Genomic DNA, 17,382 nt, shown 5'->3' with positions numbered 1-17,382 from the left:
TATACAATAGAATAAAATAGAAATACAAATACTATATACAACTGAGTAGGAAAATACAAAAACACAACTTCGTCAGAAGAAGAATTGCACATATAGCAGTCTTATTGCACATGTGTGGGTTTGTGTGTTTGATCAGCTGCAAAAGTCTTTATTGTAGAGTCTGACAGCAGTGGGGAGGAAAGACCTGCGAAATCTCTCCGTCCCACACCGTGGGTGCCGCAGTCTCCCACTGAAGGAGCTGCTCAGTGCCTTCACAGTCTCATGCATGGGGTGGGAGATGTTGTCCATCAGGGATGACAGCTTAGCCACCATTCTCCTGTCACTCACCACCTCCACTGGGTCCAGAGGGCCTCCCAGAACAGAGCTGGCCCTTCGGATCAGCCTGTTCAGTCTCTTCCTGTCCCCAGCAGAGATGCTGCCTCCCTAGCAGACCACACCATAAAAAATGGCTGAGGCCACCACAGACTCATAGAAGGTCTTCAGGAGTGGGCCCTCCACTCCAAACGACCTGAGTTTCCGCAGCAGGTACAGCCTGCTCTGCCCTTTCCTGTAGAGGGCGTCTGAGTTATGAGTCCAGTCCAGTTTGTTGTTCAGATGAACACCAAGGTACCTGTAGCTGTCCACAGCCTCGATGTCCACACCTTGGATGTTCAGTGGTTGCAGTGGAGGATGCTTGTGCCTGCGGAAGTCTACCACCAGCTCCTTGGTTTTACTGGCATTGATCTGGAGGTAGTTCAGCTGGCACCAGTCCACAAAGTCCTGAGTCAGTCCTCTGTACTCCTTGTCGTCCCCATCAGTGATGAGGCCGACTATTGCAGAGTCATCAGAGAACTTCTGCAGGAAGCACTGGGTGGAGTTGTGGGAGAAGTCTGCAGTGTAGATGGTGAAGAGGAACGGAGCCAGAACCGTTCCCTGTGGGGCCCCCGTACTGCAGACGACCCTGTCCGACACACAGCCCTGAGTCCTCACATACTGTGGTTGGTTGGTGAGGTAGTCCAAAATCCAGGTAGTGAGGTGATGGTCCACTCCAGAGTTCTCCAGCTTGTCCTTCAGAACCGAGGGAAGAATGGTGTTAAAGGCACTGGAGAAATCAAAGAACGTGATTCTCACAGTGCTCCCAGCGGTCTCCAGGTGAGCGAGGGAACGATGTAGGAGATGAATGATGGCATCGTCCGCTCCAATGCCAGGCTGGTAGGCAAACTGAACTGGGTCCAGTGATGAGCTCACAAGGCGCCGAAGCTGAGCCAGGACCAGCCGCTCCAGGGTCTTCATCAGGTGGGATGTCAGAGCCACCGGCCTGTAGCTGTTGAGGTCCTTGGGGCGTGAAGTCTTTGGCACTGGAACAACACAGGAAGTTTTCCAGAGCTGTGGGACTCTTCCCAGCCTCAGGCTCAGGTTGAAGAGGTGCTCCATCACCCCACACAGTTGGTCCGCGCAGGACCTGACGACCCTCGAGCTGATGCCATCTGGACCCGCTGCCTTCTTGGCTTTAATCCTCCTCAGTTCCCTCCGAACCTGGGTGGATGAGAGAGACAGGCTGGAGCCTTGTGTTGAGTGTGTATTGGATGCTGTTGTTGGGGGTGGGGAGGAGTGAGCAGGGTGAATAGAGGAGGTGTGAAGTGTCTGAGGTGTCAGAGGTGGAACAGCAGCAGTGGGGGTGGGTAAGTCTGCAGCCGATGTTGGAGACTGCCTCATGGCTGAATCAAATCTATTGAAGAAATGATTCAGTTCATTTGCCCACCTCACATCCCTCCCAGGCAGAGAGTTCTGATGTTTGTGGCCTGAGATGGTTCTGAGGCCTCTCCAGACTTCACCAACGTTATTTTGCTGAAGCTGGTTCTCCATCTTCTGCCTGTAGCTGTCCTTCCCATTTCTTATCAGTCCCCTCAGCTCTCTCTGCACCCTTTTCAACTCCTCTTTGTCTCTGGATTTGAAGGCCCTCCTCTTCTGCTTGAGGACGGCTTTAATTTCTGGGGTAATCCAAGGTTTGTTGTTGGAGAAACACCGCACAGTCCTGGTAGCTAATCGAACGACTCAGCCTGGCTATGTTGGACTTGGTGTGGAAGCAGCTCCCAGTTTGAGTTCAGGAGACAGACACCGTCTCTACTTTGAAGATCAGCTTCAAACTTTCCTTTTTGATAAAGCTTATAGTTAGAGCTGGATCAGGTGACCCTGAACCATCCCTTAGTTATGCTGCTATAGGCTCAGGCTGATGGTGGATTTCCCATGATGCTCTGCTTTCTTCTCCACTCCCCTCTTTTCACTCCTAATGCTTTTATATGTCACTACTGCATGTCCTTAACTTTAGTCTTCTCTCTCCTTAGTTTGTGTTTTGTTCTTGTCTCTCTGAGCTCATCTCTTCTCTTTCCACTCACCCTGCAACCAGTCATGGTAGATGCTCCTCCTGGAGCCTGTTTTCACTGGGAGGATCTTTGTGTCAAAGGGAGTTCTTCTTCCCACCATCACCAAGTGCTGCTCACAGTGGATTGTCTGATGGTTGGGGCTTTCTCTCTAATTTTGGGGGCTGTTACCTTACACTGTTACACAGCTTCAGATGACTGCTGTTGTTTGTTGGGAATAGTCACGTTTAAATAAAGTTACATTGAATGGCTGTAAATGGATAGATGTTATTGTGACAAACAGAAAATGATCATTAAAAGATGGATTGTTGTTTCGTGTGTCTGCAGTCTGTCAGGCTGTCTGATCACAGAGGAAGGTTGTACTTCTCTGGCCTCAGCTCTGAGCTCCAACCCCTCCCATCTGAGAGAGCTGGACCTGAGCTACAATCATCCAGGAGACTCAGGAATGAAGCTGCTGTCGGCTGGACTGAAGGATCCAGGCTGGAGACTGGACACTCTCAGGTATGGAGAGAATAGCTGTGTGATGGACCGAGCAGTGAAAGAGACTTAGGCACAGGTTAAAGTCCAAAAAAAAGTTTTTCTATTTAACCCAAAAAACATAATTGGTTAAATTATGCAAAAAGAATCAAAATCTTGGGCCCATTAAAGAGGTCAAAATAACAGAACTCTACTTAAAGTTGACAACACTTCTGATAACTCAAACAATCTGACCTAACTAACGAGACAAAGGGGAAACTTAAATAGTGGCTGATCAGCCCACAAAAACAGGAGAAGGGATAAAACACACAAAACCTAACTAAACCAAACATAATGAACTCCAATCCCCCCCCCCCCCCATGGTCCCAAGTTATGGCATGAACCAATTTGCAGTTTTCCTTTAAAGCTCGCTCCGCCCCGACTGGAACAGCTGCAACTAAGGTAACTCAGAAAGCAAAAGATTAATCATACATAACAGTGTAAACTAAAATGTGTGCACTTATTTTAGAATGCAGTGTTATATGAATTAATTCTAAACCAAAACCAGTTTTTTACTGTCCTGTAAATTAATTTCTATATTTAAAGAAAGACAAATGTGAATGCAATGTTACTTATCAGAATCAGAATCAGAATCAGAATCAGAATCGTGTTTATTGGCCAAGTATATGTGCAGACAAATACAAGGAATTTGGTTCCGGTAGATGGTGGCTCTCGAGCACAGCAATGTAAATCACACACACACACACACACACACACACGCACCCACACACACACGTATCTATATATACATTACACATGCATACACATACATACACAAAGCTGTGTAAACCAACTATAAATAACTAATCTAAACGTATATACATAAAATACAGAAATGAAATGAGGTGGAATGAATACCACAGAATGTACATAAGGAGATGAGGTTTTTTTTGTTTTTTTATGGTAAATGGTAAATGGCCTGCATTTTTATAGCGCTTTACTCAGTCCCTAAGGACCCCAAAGCGCTTCACACTACATTCAGTCATTCACCCATTCACACACACATTCACACACTGGTGACGGCAAGCTACATTGTAGCTACAGCTGCCCTGGGGCGCACTGACAGAGGCGAGGCTGCCGGACACTGGCGCCACCGGGCCCTCTGACCACCACCAGTAGGCAAACATGGGGTTAGTATCTTGCCCAAGGATATTTGACATGCAGCCTGGAGCAGCCTGGAGCACCGGGCCCTCTGACCACCACCAGTAGGCAAACATGGGGTTAGTATCTTGCCCAAGGATATTTGACATGCAGCCTGGAGCAGCCTGGGATCGAACCACCGACCTTCTGGTTAGTGGCTGACCTGCTCTGCCACCTGAGCTACAGCCACCCCAATTATAAGCCTCTACACTAACATGGTGGGTATTACCACTGTGTGGCTGTAAGTGCAGCCATCACAAGCTGTGTCCCAAAACGTCAGCTGCATCCTCTGGAGGCCGCATTTACAGGCCAATTACGTCACAGCCAGGCGACGAAGGCTGTCCCAAATCGTCGACTCCTTCAAATGCAGCTGACAAATGCTTCCTTCATTTCCCCGAATTTGAAGGATGGGTCGGGTGTGTCCTTCGTTGCCCACCATATCCCAGAATTCATTGCACGGCCCAGCCAAATTTCAGCTGCCAACAATGGCGGCCACTACTTAGTTTTAAAATTAGTCTTATTAATCGTTCTGGGTCACAAAATAAACTTTTAACATATTTTCAGGTGAGAAAGTAGCTGTGTAAATTACAAATATCTGCTTGGTTCATCAAGACATCGCATATTTGCAAAAGTGTGCCGACGTTTTCGGAGACGTTACCCACCAGCTCGATAGGAGGCCGGAGTGTTCAATGGTCACTCCAGCCGGCGCGAGCAGTGGACTCCCGGTTTCATCGTTTTCAGACCCTCGCTCTTTCGCTACTCAGGTTAAACATGATATATAAGTCACTCGGATAACATAAAAATGTAATTGTTTGCCTTTTTTCTGTGTTTTATTTGTTCTGGAGTAAATCGGTTTGGCTGAGATCAAAGTTATTAGATTATTAGATAAAATAAAACTTTATTAATCCATCGGGTGGGTTCCTCCGGAATTTTCACCCAGCTGAATAAACGTTAAACAGAAAACTGATTAAACAGAAGTGTGAGACGGTCGAGAGTTTACGCCAGTGTCCTGTTATATTTTAGATAGCAAGGAGCAGACGGACGAGTTTATTAAACTCCACTGAGACAGCGGTGACGCAAATCTGAAGGCTAGACCGTCCCATTTCACAACCTTGCACTTCCGGCCTTCTCGGTCTTCGAAGGATGCAGCCTATGTTTTGGGACACAGCTTAAGTTTGATAGAGGAGGAAGAGCTGGAAACATTTCCTGTGTCCTTCACTCACTTCCTGTTTGTTTCCTGCAGATGACACATGAACAATCACACATGCAGGAATATTTTCAGGGACAGACACACTAATCCAGCTGGATAGTACATGGATATTTATGTAGGGGGTCTCCAAATAGTCTGTTTGCAGGAACATTAATGTTAATTGATAAGTCATGTTGAGAGTTTCATTAAAAGTAGACCTTGTTATGGGTTCAAAATGTTGGAGATGGATACAAGAGGAAAACCACAATAACAACAGTGGTCCAGCCGGGTCAAGTCAAATGATGATTTTAATGAACACACATGTGGGAGATGGACACTGTACGCAGACAGCATCAGATCTCAAAATAGTGGAGCATTGCTCAAACTCTTATAGCCTCTAGTGGCCCCCACCTAGTCGTAAAAGCCTAAACATTCACATTCTTTCTCTCACACGGCGCCTAAGCTATGACCTCAGCTCCCTGTTTATCTGCTCCTGCTGAGAAAACCTCTCCGGTACATTCTGCTCTCTTCTAATCAGACAAATAAGACCATGACTCCCTGAAAACAGTATTTCTTATAACTCAGCCGTATAATGCATCATAAAACAATATCATTCATTCACAATAAATCACCAGTCTAATGTAATGCAAATCAGTTTAACAAATGTAATAGTTATCACCTTCTTCTAATTCAGGAGAATAATGCAAACTAAAACTACATAATATTTCACAATCTTTAATTAGGGGTATAACATGGCATAAGGTAATATTATAATCTGACAACCTACAGTTAGGTCCATGAATATTTGGACAGAGACAACATTTTGTAACTTTAAATACACTTTATTAGGTCACAGGTGTACCTGAGATAGTGGGCACTGTGTACCTAATAAAGTGTCAGCCATGTGTATGTTTCCCACACGCTAATGGCGCATGCACACTTACAAAGGAACCTTCTGTAGACAGCGCATCCGGTCCTGCAGCATGTCTGCGCTGGTCCAGTCGACCGCCATCTTCCCCGGTAGGGCACAAGCTTCGAAGGCGTTTGGAAAGGGAGGGGGGATCAGCGTGTGCATATCAGTGTGTGTGTGTGTGTGTGTGTGTGTGTGTGTGTCCCGAGTTCAGCTGAGACAGTGTCTCAGCTGCCCTGCCAGGCTAAATAAACAGTCTTCCAGCCAACCCAGGTGGCTTGCATAGGATGGGAGGAACAGTCTAAACACAGTCGTTATCAGGGAGTTTTTGTTCGGCTCCAGCCTTGAGCCCACAGCTGGCACCGAAGGGGTAGCTGCATGAAGTGATGGTGGTTTTTCTTTTTTGCGAACAACTCATGAGAATTTCAAGTTGTTCTTAACACTCCGACACCGACACAGGTCTCTCCATTTCCCGTTGGAGATCCGCGAGCTTTTCCATGATGTTATTAAGCTTGCACTCCGTGGTGTTGTCATTCTCATGCCCAAAGAGCCGATTCTGAGACCTCACGACCGCAGTGAGTTGTTCCAAGATGTTATCCAACTTTCGCTCAGAGGTGTTATCCTGAGTGAACTTTTCCTTAATGTAATCCAATATACACGCAGAGGTGTTATGCTGAGTATTCACTGCAGCCGTAAGCTTCTCCAAGATCTTAACCATGCTGCACTCAGTGGGCCCATTCTGAAAAGTCGCGCCTCGTCCCCTCGTTTCAATCCCAGCAGGCAGCCTTGTGGGGGTTTGAATAGCCGGTTCCGCCTTCTTAATTCTCCAATAAGCCAGGGCCAAGCCAGCTCCGATCAGCAAGAACCCTGTTATCATGTTTCGGAATAGGTAGATATCTTCAGCGTCCTCGATCGACAGTCCCGCCAGGCACACGACCCTCCATGTCTGCCACCCGTCCATTGTGTATCCGGCAGGGAAAGTCCCTCCAGGGCACTCGGGCTCTCCCGAGCCGGGGCTTCTCGTTGAGAGGAGCGTGTCAATTGCATTCAGAGACCAGTGTATCAAATCCATAATTCTCTTTAGGTTTTAGAAACAGACTGTGAGAGAGTGTTCCAGGGAAAGTGAAAAGAAAAACACAAGTGGACATAAGAGGCTAAGCAGGGAAGATAAGGGCAGGAGAGGAAAAAAGAGTGACCGCCTTCGCTGAGAGCCAAAGTGTTATAAATGGAAGCTTAAATACTGGAAACTCTACATTCACAGATGAATTCACAATAAATTTGTTCTCAAGTGCACATTTAGCAACTAATGCTAATACTTTTCCCCTCATTTTTAACAACTTGAGCAGCTATTGCTAAGTAGGCCACTTTGCTCTACTAAGGATTTGTGTGACGATGATGGAAACTCTGATAAGGCATTGCTGCTAAGCTAATGCTGTTTATGGGCCCTGTTAGAATCAATATTTAATTCTCATTCTGTTGTTTGAGAACAATATTAATGCCTCACATCATTATAACACAAGAGAAAAGGGTATTAGCGTTAGCTACTAATGCTTATTCACCTCAAATTACCTTTGGCTGCTAATGGCAGCCTACTTAGCATTAACTCCTCACTAATATAATGCTAATTTACATGAAATTAGCATTAGGTGCTCATATTGGTCGTGTCCAAATTCATGGGCTGCATCCTCCTGAGGTCGCATTTGTAGACCGATTACGTCACAGCGACGTGCCGAAGGCTGTCCCAATTCGTAGACTCCTCCGAATGCAGCCGACAAATGCGTCCTCCTTTTCCCCGAATTTGAAGGATGGGTCGGTTGTGTCCTTCATGGCCTGCCATATCCCAGAATTTGTCAAGGCTGTGTGCAGGCAGGCAGGGAGAAAGGACCCAAAATGCAGGACTCGGAGGCAGATGTGAACTCAAAAACACACAGCTTTATTGCTGGATAGCAACAGAACTAAACTAAACTGAGAAAACAGAAAATAACTAAGCAGGCTGGCAGACGGACACACAGAGGAAGTGAGGGCAGAAGACGTTAACGACGCGACACTGGGTTGAGGAAAACACAGGGCTAATATACACAGGGTGGTAATCAGGGAATGGGTAACAGGAGGGAGACACAGCTGGGAGAGATCAGGGGTAACGAGAAACCAAGCTGCACACACTAACATAAGACACAGGCTTTCACAATAAAACAGGAAACAAGAAACCACTAAACGAACATGCAGACACGACACAGAGACAGAATAGACACTGAACAGAAACTGCAATGCACAAGAGAACCCAAACCCAAAGAACTGATACCTCACCAAGAATAACTGAAACAGATCTATCATGATAATAATAAGCAAAGCACTGGAACATCAGAAATTAATCCATAATGCAAAAATAAACCAAAATATAAGAAACTCAAAATGCTGGGTCAAACGGACCCAGAACCATGACAGAATTCATAGCGCGGCCCAGCCAAACTCCAGTTTCTGGTAATGGGGACTGCTACTAAGTTTTAAAATTACTCTTATTAATCTTTCTGGGTCACAAAATAAACTTTTAACATATTTTCAGATGAGAATGTAGCTGTGTAAACTTCAAATATCTGCTCGGTTTATCAAGGTATCGCATATTTGCAAAAGTGCTTTGACGTTTTCGGAGACGTCCGTTACCCACCAGCTCGATAGCTAGCCGAGAGCTCGAGGGTCACTGAAGCCGCCGAGAACGGCACAACTCCCGGCACATCATTTTCAGATCACCGCGGACTTTCGCTACTCAGGTTAAGCCTAATATATAAGTCACTTAGGAGACCTAAAAATGATATTGTTGGGCTTTTTTCAGTGTTTTATTTGTTCGTGAGTAAATCGATTTGGCTGAGATTAAAGTTATTAGATTAGATTAGATAAAATAAAACTTTATTAATCCCCCGGGTGGGTTCCTCCTTGGTTTTCACACAGCTGAATAAACATCAAACAGAAAACCAATTAAACAAAAGTGTGAGATGGTTGAGAGTTTACGCCCTAGGCCTGTTATATTTTAGATAGCAAGGAGCAGACGGCCGAGTTTATTAAACTCCACCGAGACAGCGGTGACGTTAATCAGAAGGCTAGACCGTCCAATTTCACAGCTGCTTACTTCCAGCCTACCCGACCTTCTGAGGACCCGGCCCACATAGACCGGGAAGGCCGGGTCCTCAGGAGGATGCAGCCCATGAATTTGGACACGACCACTGTTATAAGGAAAGAGAAAACGGTATTAGCATTAGTTGCCGATGCTTATTCACCTAAAATTAGCATTAGCCACTAATGGTAGCCTATTTAGCATAAACTTCTTAATTCTAAATGAACTTAATTAATGCTAAATAGACTTAACTGAAATGAAAGTAGTGTTACTGTAACAGTGTTTATGTGGTATTATTCCACTTGCCACAAATGTCAGTGTAATGGGGAAACAGCGCCCCCCTCTCGGTGTGGCTGGTTAGGTGAGGCTAGCTGCAGTGTTGCCAACTTAGCGACTTTGTCGCTATATTTAGCGAGTTTTCAGATGTGAAAAAAAGACGTGAAAGCGCGTATCGCTTTTACTCTCAACAAGCAGCGGGTGGTGCAACGCAGTTCTTCTTTTACTCTTTTACTCTTATGCTGTTTTGTGGATCACAAGGTTTATAACTACTTATAAACACACACACACACAAAGTAACTCCACCAGAGTGCCTATTTCGGGTCACTTTTGCCGGTCCAAGCCCGGGTAAAGGAGCAGGGTTGGAATTGTGACATTAAAAAAAACAATAATTGCTAAAAGAAATTTAATTTGTAGTTCTAAATAAACTCTAAATGCATTTAGGACGTTTTTTACTCACTTTATGTCTCTTCCACGATGTTATTTCTCTCTCCAACAACATAGGTTACAATTATATTAGAATGACCAATTATGCAAATTAGGTGATGACGTCATTTAGCGACTTCTAGCGACTTTTAGGACAACCAATAGCGATTTTCCTTACTGAGGAGTTGGCAACACTGGCTAGCTGCAGTAATCGCTGCCAGTCTGCCGTAGCCATACGAGAGGTGAGTTGTATTGTTCCGCACACAATATAGTTAAGTAGTACAGACAAATAAAACATGTTTGATTAGTGGACACATGTCCAACACCAGTTTTATGTACTTTTCATTTGTTTATTATTGTGTAAAACTGTATGTTAAAGCGGAATGCTAATGGGATGTTCTGCCGTAGTGTGCTGTGCGGAGTGGTGTGTGGCGAGCCTGTGCACTGATAAAACACCGTTGTTTCCATTCAGGAAATAAAGTGGCAACGATCGATCAGAGACTCTTTGTCTTCTTAAAACACAACGCAACGCAGAGTCGAGGAGTCTGTTTGGGCCGAACTGTTGCAGCAGGGTGAAGCAGAAACCGGTTACATTAGCATTAGCTGCTGATATTGTTAAAAAGTGATAAAAAGTAAGATAAAACATTGCTAGCAGTAGCGGATAATGCTAACACACATCAAATTAGCATTACCTAATAATGGCAGCATTTTTAGCATTAGCTGCTCACATTGTTATAATGTAAGGGAAAAGAGTTAGCATTAACGGATGATGCTAATTTACGTCAAATTAGAAAATATGGTATTAGCATTAGCTGCTAATGGTTATTCACCTACAGTGTTGGGGAGTAACGGAATACATGTACCGCCGTTACGTATTTAAAATACAAAATATGAGTAACTGTATTCCGTTACAGTTACCGTTTAAAAAGGTGGTATTTAGAAGACAGTTACTTTGTTGAAATAAATGGATTACACGGCGGTACCTTCCTGTTTCATATTGTGGCGGTTAAGGATTGTTTGGGTTTGTTTGACAGCTATGTCCTGTTGTTCCAGGTGGCAGCGTTACGGTTGCCATGGTTACAGGGCGACGCTCTCTCTCTCTGCGTGTTTCCTGGGTGAGACTAAAGAATGTAGCTTCATAGGCAGTGTAGTCCGTGCTGCAGGGAGAATGGAATACCATACTTGTTATGTGTCTGTGAGCGAGGGAGGGAGAAAAAGGAAAAGTATGAGTTGTCACCGAGCTGGAAGCATGTAAATATAATAATAACCACTGCAGCCAAGAAGAGTGCCTGACGAGCCCAGTTGCAAGTAAGCTATTAAGACTCGACTGTACACTGTGTTCATGTTTTCCTCCGGAAAAAAAATCCGGTTGTTCAGTGATGATGCGACGAATCCTACTTCCGGGCCTAAAGTAGTCTGCGTTTAATATGGCTTTTGTGCTGTTAACATGTTTAATGCTTTGTATTTTCTTCTATTTAATCCCAAAAAGCTCCTAAAAACAGTCAGTGATCACCGTTGACCTCCCTCGGCTTTTATTACCGCTAATCATTTATTTAAGCTCAGTTTTTAAAACCTTAAGATGTAACTACAGCACAGCCCATGCAGCAGTATATGAATAACTAACCTCGTATTGTGGATGGATTATCTCAGTTGTTCTCCTGGCTGAAGTTTGGTCCGTTTACAGCATCCTGCCAAGCGATTACATTTGTTCCTGACCACCGAGAACCCTCACGTTAACTTTTATCGAGTGAAAAAAAAGTTAGCTTGTTTATATTATGCTAACATAGCTGTGTCGCTAGCGGTCACGTAGCACATCATTATATACCAGCTAGCCAAACTTCAGTAACCCTACAAACATCACTGCTGTTTAGTTTTCTGTCTTCATTTATGTTGGAAGTGATAGCAGAGCTGTACATTTTAATTTGTTTCTAAACCCCCGCAGTCAAGACATGCTATATTGTATTTACATGGAAGCTAGCGAGCTAACTTCCTGCTAACTTCTAACTTCGTTAAATGTCATAAATTCTGTTTTCATGGATGCCTGGATTTTAAACTCTATTGTTACACCTGGTAGAGCAGAACGCTGATCATTTTACTAAACATGAAAGACTTTAGACAGTGTTTTAACTCTCAGTAATGCCACAGTGATCATTTGATATATGGACCTGCAGCAGAGTTTAGGCCCAGACACGGCTAGTGACGTCAGACTGAACAACCGGATAAGTTCCGTTGGAGCAGTCTTTCAACGCCTTTCTCTGTCTCTCGCAAGCAAAGTTGACCCAGACAACAAAGTAAAGCTATTTTTTGGCTACCAGCCCGACACGGAACCCACCGTATTAGCCAGAGGTCCCTTAACTACGGTTCGGAGCCGCGGACCTTCAGTAACAGTAATAAATCACAGCAATAGTACATTCACGTAGTTGTAAACACCATGATAATATATTAAGTAATCCAAAGTATTCAGAATACGTTACTCTCTTTGAGTAACGTAACGGAATACGTTACAGAATACATTTTGGGGCATGTATTTGGTATTCTGTAATGAAATACATTTTAAAAGTAACCTTCCCAACAATGTTCACCTAAAATTAGAATTGGCCACTAATGGCGTCCTATTTAGCATTAACTCTTCACATCGCAGGGGAAAAGTTAAAATTTAATGAAAAATAGTGTTTTACATTAGCTACTCATATTGTTAAAAAGTACGAAAAAACATTGTTAGCATAAGCGGATAATGCTAATTTATCTCAAATTAGTATTAGCTAATAACGGCAACCTACTTAGCATTAGCTGGTCACATTGTTAAAAGGGAAGAGAAAACGATATTAGCATTAACTCCTCACATCGTTATAATGCAAATTATGCTAACTCGCTTTAAATTAGCATTGGTAAATGGCCTGTATTTGTATAGCGCTTTTCTAGTCCCTAAGTAGCCCAAAGCGCTTTACACAACCAGTCATCCACCCATTCACACACTGGTGATGGCAAGCTACATTGTAGCCACAGCCGCCCTGGGGCGCACTGACAGAGGTGAGGCAGAGTGTTTGCCACTGTCCATGCTGGGGCTCGAACCAACAACCTTCCGATTACAAGGCGAACTCCCAACTCTTGAGCCACGATCACCCCTAGCATTAGCATTAGCTAATAACAGCAGTCTATTTAGCAGTAGCTGCTCACATTGCTATAAAGCAAAGGAAAACGATATGAGCATTAGGTTCTAATGCGTATTTGCCTTAAATTCGACGTAGGTGCTAATGGTGGCCTACTTAGCATTAGCAGCTAAGATTGTTGTAATGCTAGGGTAAAGAGTGTTAGCATTAGCCGTTCACATTGTGATAAAGTTAAGGGAAATAGTGTTAGCATTAGCTACTCACATTGTTAAAAAGTAAGTGTTAGCATTAGTGCATAATGCTAATTCACATCAAATTAGCATTAGTTAATAACGGCAGCCTATTTAGCATTAGCAGATAATGTTGACCTTGGCCCACTGGAAAAGTTAAGAACTGAAGAAATTAGGAGTGTTTCTCGATAGCTGTTTCTCATTTGAGAAACAAATAAATTCTGTTATTAAAACCAGCTGTAAGGTTTATATTGTTGATTGTCATTTATGCTTAGAAATATTTACTCACATGTGCTTAAAGTTTTATAATCGATTGCATAATGATAGAGGTTTGATCCTTAGCAGTCTGTAAAGACTCTGTGTGCCTTCCAGAGTGCTCTGGCATGCACACACACCTTAAGGTCATGAGAGAGGTCGTACCTTCTCTTATTCATTTATGATATAGGAGGACACCTACTCTGTATCTGGTTAAGTATAAGAGCCCTTTGTTAGAGGGACCGCTGGACTCTTAGCACCAACTTTGGTGAGTCTTCACAGGGTCACATGTGGAACACACACACACACACACACACACACACACACACACACACACACACACACACACACACACACACACCTACACTATGCACAGACTGGTACTCTTTGTTCATACCTGTGTAAGACGTCATACGTTAATGAACTTATGCATATTCATGTAACCTCAATAAAGAGCAGTGTTACGAGGGAGCAGACGAGAGCGACTGAGGTCAAGTGAAGGAACGGCGCTGTCACAGTTCTCTCCCTCATGAATTGTCTGGTTCCAGCGGTGGCTCTGTGCTAGACGACCCATCACCAGCTTTTTCCACTGGTTACCAGTACGTCGTAGAATCCACTTCCAGATCTTGTTGTCTTTAAATCTGTGAGCGGATTGGCTCCATCTTATCTCTCTTTAACAAAAATAATCCAAGCAGAGCCCTCAGATCTGCAGATAAGTAGCTTCTGACCAGAACTAGCCGTAAAAACAGAGGTGAGCTTTATCGATCGCTGCAGCCAAACTCTGGAATAGTCGGCCTTCACATCAGGTCGTCACCAACACTCGACATTTTTAAAACACGGTTGGAAACACATTTGTACTCTGTAGCTTTCAATTCTGATGAGTCTTTATAGTAATTACTGTGTATGTTTCCTATTTTATCTCTACTCTGTGCAGCACTTTGGCTCAAGCTGTTTTTAAATGTGCTGATAAATAAATGTAGATTTCTTTGAATAAAACAGTGGAGCCGAGCTTTGAGCTCAGTGTGTAACAGTGTGTGTATGAGAGCCATGTAATGTCCATGTGTGCATGCTGACTGCTCTGACCCCTCCTCCTTTCAGGGTGGAGCCTGCTGGAGTCCGATGGTTGAGACCAGGTCTGAGGAAGTGTAAGTGTGTTTTTAATGGGATTCATGAAAACAAAGCAGCACACATTCAACCATCTTCATCATGTCAGGAGTCATCATCAAAGTATCAATCAATGAACAGATGATGGATCAATAACTGCAGCTGGATTGTGTTTGTTCTCTCCATCAGATTCCTGTCAACTCACAATCGACACAAACACAGTGAACACAAACCTCCAACTGTCTGACAACAACAGGAAGGTGACACATGTGAAGGAGGTTCAGTCATATCCTGATCATCCAGACAGATTTGATGTTAATCAGCTACTATGTAGAGATGGTCTGACTGGTCGCTGTTACTGGGAGGTCGAGTGGAGAGGAGGGGTTTATATATCAGTGAGTTACAGAAGCATCAGAAGGAAAGGAGTCAGTGTTGATTGTGTGTTTGGATACAATGATCAGTCTTGGAGTCTGTACTGCTCTGATGATGGTCCTCGTTCTGTCTGTCACAATAACAGACAAACACCCATCTCCTCCTCCTCCTCCTCCTCCTCCTCCTCTGTCTCTAACAGAGCAGCAGTGTATGTGAACTGTCCTGCTGGCACTCTGTCCTTCTACAGAGTCTCCTCTGACACTCTGATCCACCTCCACACCTTCAACACCACATTCACTCAAACTCTTTATCCTGGGTTTAGACTCTGGTCTCCTGGTTCCTCAGTGTCCCTGTGCTGAGTGTAAAGAGTGTCTCCTGTTAGAGAAACACTCTGACTGTTGAACAGTTCAGTCTGTACATGTCTGTCTCTTTCACTCACAAACACGTTTTCAGATTCATGGATTCAATCAGTTGATGTTTGAAACTCTTCTAAATGATTCCTTGTAAACTTCTTCCTCTTCAGTCACAAACAAACAGGAAGTGATGTCACATGTGTTCCTGTCCACACAGCAGAATGAGTCTATTGCTGACAGTGATGTACAAACAGAGTGAGCATTTCTGAGGCCAAAATAAACTGAGTAGTTCACTGAATGAACACTGTGAGCTCAGTTCCTTCATCATTAGTATGGATTATATATGTATATGTATTATATTAGTATCATATATATCAGGTGCTGCTGGTTCCAGTCATTGTGCAAATGTGCTGTTTGTAAACTTCTTGTTTCAGCCATTGAAGCTGAAAAAGGTTTTGAATGCAGTTTTAAGCAGAATCTGATTGAGGGATCATAATGTATGTGGCTGATCTAATAAACAGCAAAGGCTTCAATCCTCATGTGAAACTAGTCTTGTGTTTTCCATGTTGAACAAGAACATGGTGCAGGATGTTGGTAACAGGTTGATTAACAAACTCTTAGAAACATGTAAATGTGTGTGTATAGCACTCCATATGTTGTGTATCACTTTAGTTTGTATGAATCATGAAAACTATCACAAAGAGTCCTGGTGAAGAATCTGATGTGAAACTTTTAGAAGCTGTTTTTCTTTATAAATAAAAGATAAATAAATCAAAGACTCCATGTTTGTTCTTTCATCATGTGACCTCTGCTCATCCATCTCTGTGTGTATCAGGATACATTTAGTTCATAATACACAGAAAAATCAGAGTTATTACCTGTAATAAATGTGAAAGATTCCTGCAGTGATAACCAGGCAGGACTGAAACACATCACAGCTGTCACCACGGTAACAGCACCGCCCATCCACAGGTGAGGGGAGGAGCAAAAAGAGGGACTTTCACCATTTTATACTAAAAACACTCAACTAATGTTTCTAATATGAAACAAATAAGCCCACATTAATGTGAGCATTTATTAAATAATAATAATAATGATTTCCTCCTGATCTCATTTCCATAGCAGAGAAAACTGTGGTGTATATTGAGGTGGAGGGTGTGGTCTATGGCTCAGGTGTAGAGTGAGGGTGGGGTGCACCACAGCAGCATGCTGGGACTGCTGAGGGTGGAGGAGGGAGTGATGATGACATCAGAGCTGCAGCAAAGCAGTCAGCAGCACAGAGACCAGTGAACACACAGTCTGTTCATCTTTGCATAGATACAATATATAGCACAATATTGAATGACAGAGACACGCTGTGTGAGCTTCCACAGATACACTGACGTCAGCATCCAGAGTCCTCCTGCTGCTCCCCCCTCAGAGCCCCGTGATCAGCACCAACACATTCAGTTAGATGACAGAGTCCAGCTGCAGCTAGAATCAGCTCTGTGAACAACAGCACAGCGTCAGTGTTTCACACTCAGTGAAAGGAGGAAACAGCAGAAGAACACCATGTGTGCTACGTTTCCCAGGACACACTACAAACTGCACAAATACAGCACGTGGAAGGACCTGGAGCTGCATTTAAAGAGAAAAGACAGCGTGATGTCCTGTATGGACAGGTGGAAGGAACCAAGTCCTCAGCTGAAACACTCGTGTTTGTCCACAGACAGGAAACACAGCAGGAAACAAAGAAGCTCATGGATAACACACTTCCTGTCAGTCAGAATGAGGCTGGAGCCAAACACAGAAAGGTGTTTTTGTCCAGATGAGCCCAGAGAAGAAACACGAGTGTTCACAGACATCAGAAGCTCAGAGAGGTGAAACATGAGGTTGGAGTCCTCGTCAGCATCCAGAAGAGCTGCTGTGAAACCCTGAGTACTCATGACAGACTCTGATGGCACAAACACATCATGATTCAAACATGAAGACAAACATGGAGCTCCTGATCCTCCTGCATGAGAACAAGCTGACATGAGCGCTGTGTCTGAGA

At 43.8% G+C, this 17,382-nt stretch overlaps 1 protein-coding gene across 1 annotated transcript in view; it reads left to right on the top strand.

The window, feature by feature from the left end:
* The window catches only part of LOC134624176 (protein NLRC3-like), a 305,899-nt gene extending 290,251 nt beyond the window's left edge, over positions 1-15,648 (top strand). Inside the window, exons 7-9 of the mRNA XM_063469162.1 lie at positions 2,688-2,861; positions 14,620-14,666; positions 14,815-15,648. Coding sequence (XP_063325232.1) covers positions 2,688-2,861; positions 14,620-14,666; positions 14,815-15,356 — 763 coding nt within the window. The 3' untranslated portion in view covers positions 15,357-15,648. The remainder of the gene's footprint in view (positions 1-2,687; positions 2,862-14,619; positions 14,667-14,814) is intronic.
* The last annotated feature ends 1,734 nt before the right edge of the window (positions 15,649-17,382 follow it).

The sequence above is a fragment of the Pelmatolapia mariae genome, linkage group LG3_W (assembly GCF_036321145.2).
Source record: "Pelmatolapia mariae isolate MD_Pm_ZW linkage group LG3_W, Pm_UMD_F_2, whole genome shotgun sequence".
NCBI classification, from domain to species: domain Eukaryota; kingdom Metazoa; phylum Chordata; class Actinopteri; order Cichliformes; family Cichlidae; genus Pelmatolapia; species Pelmatolapia mariae.
This window is presented reverse-complemented; position numbering and strand designations above follow the sequence as displayed.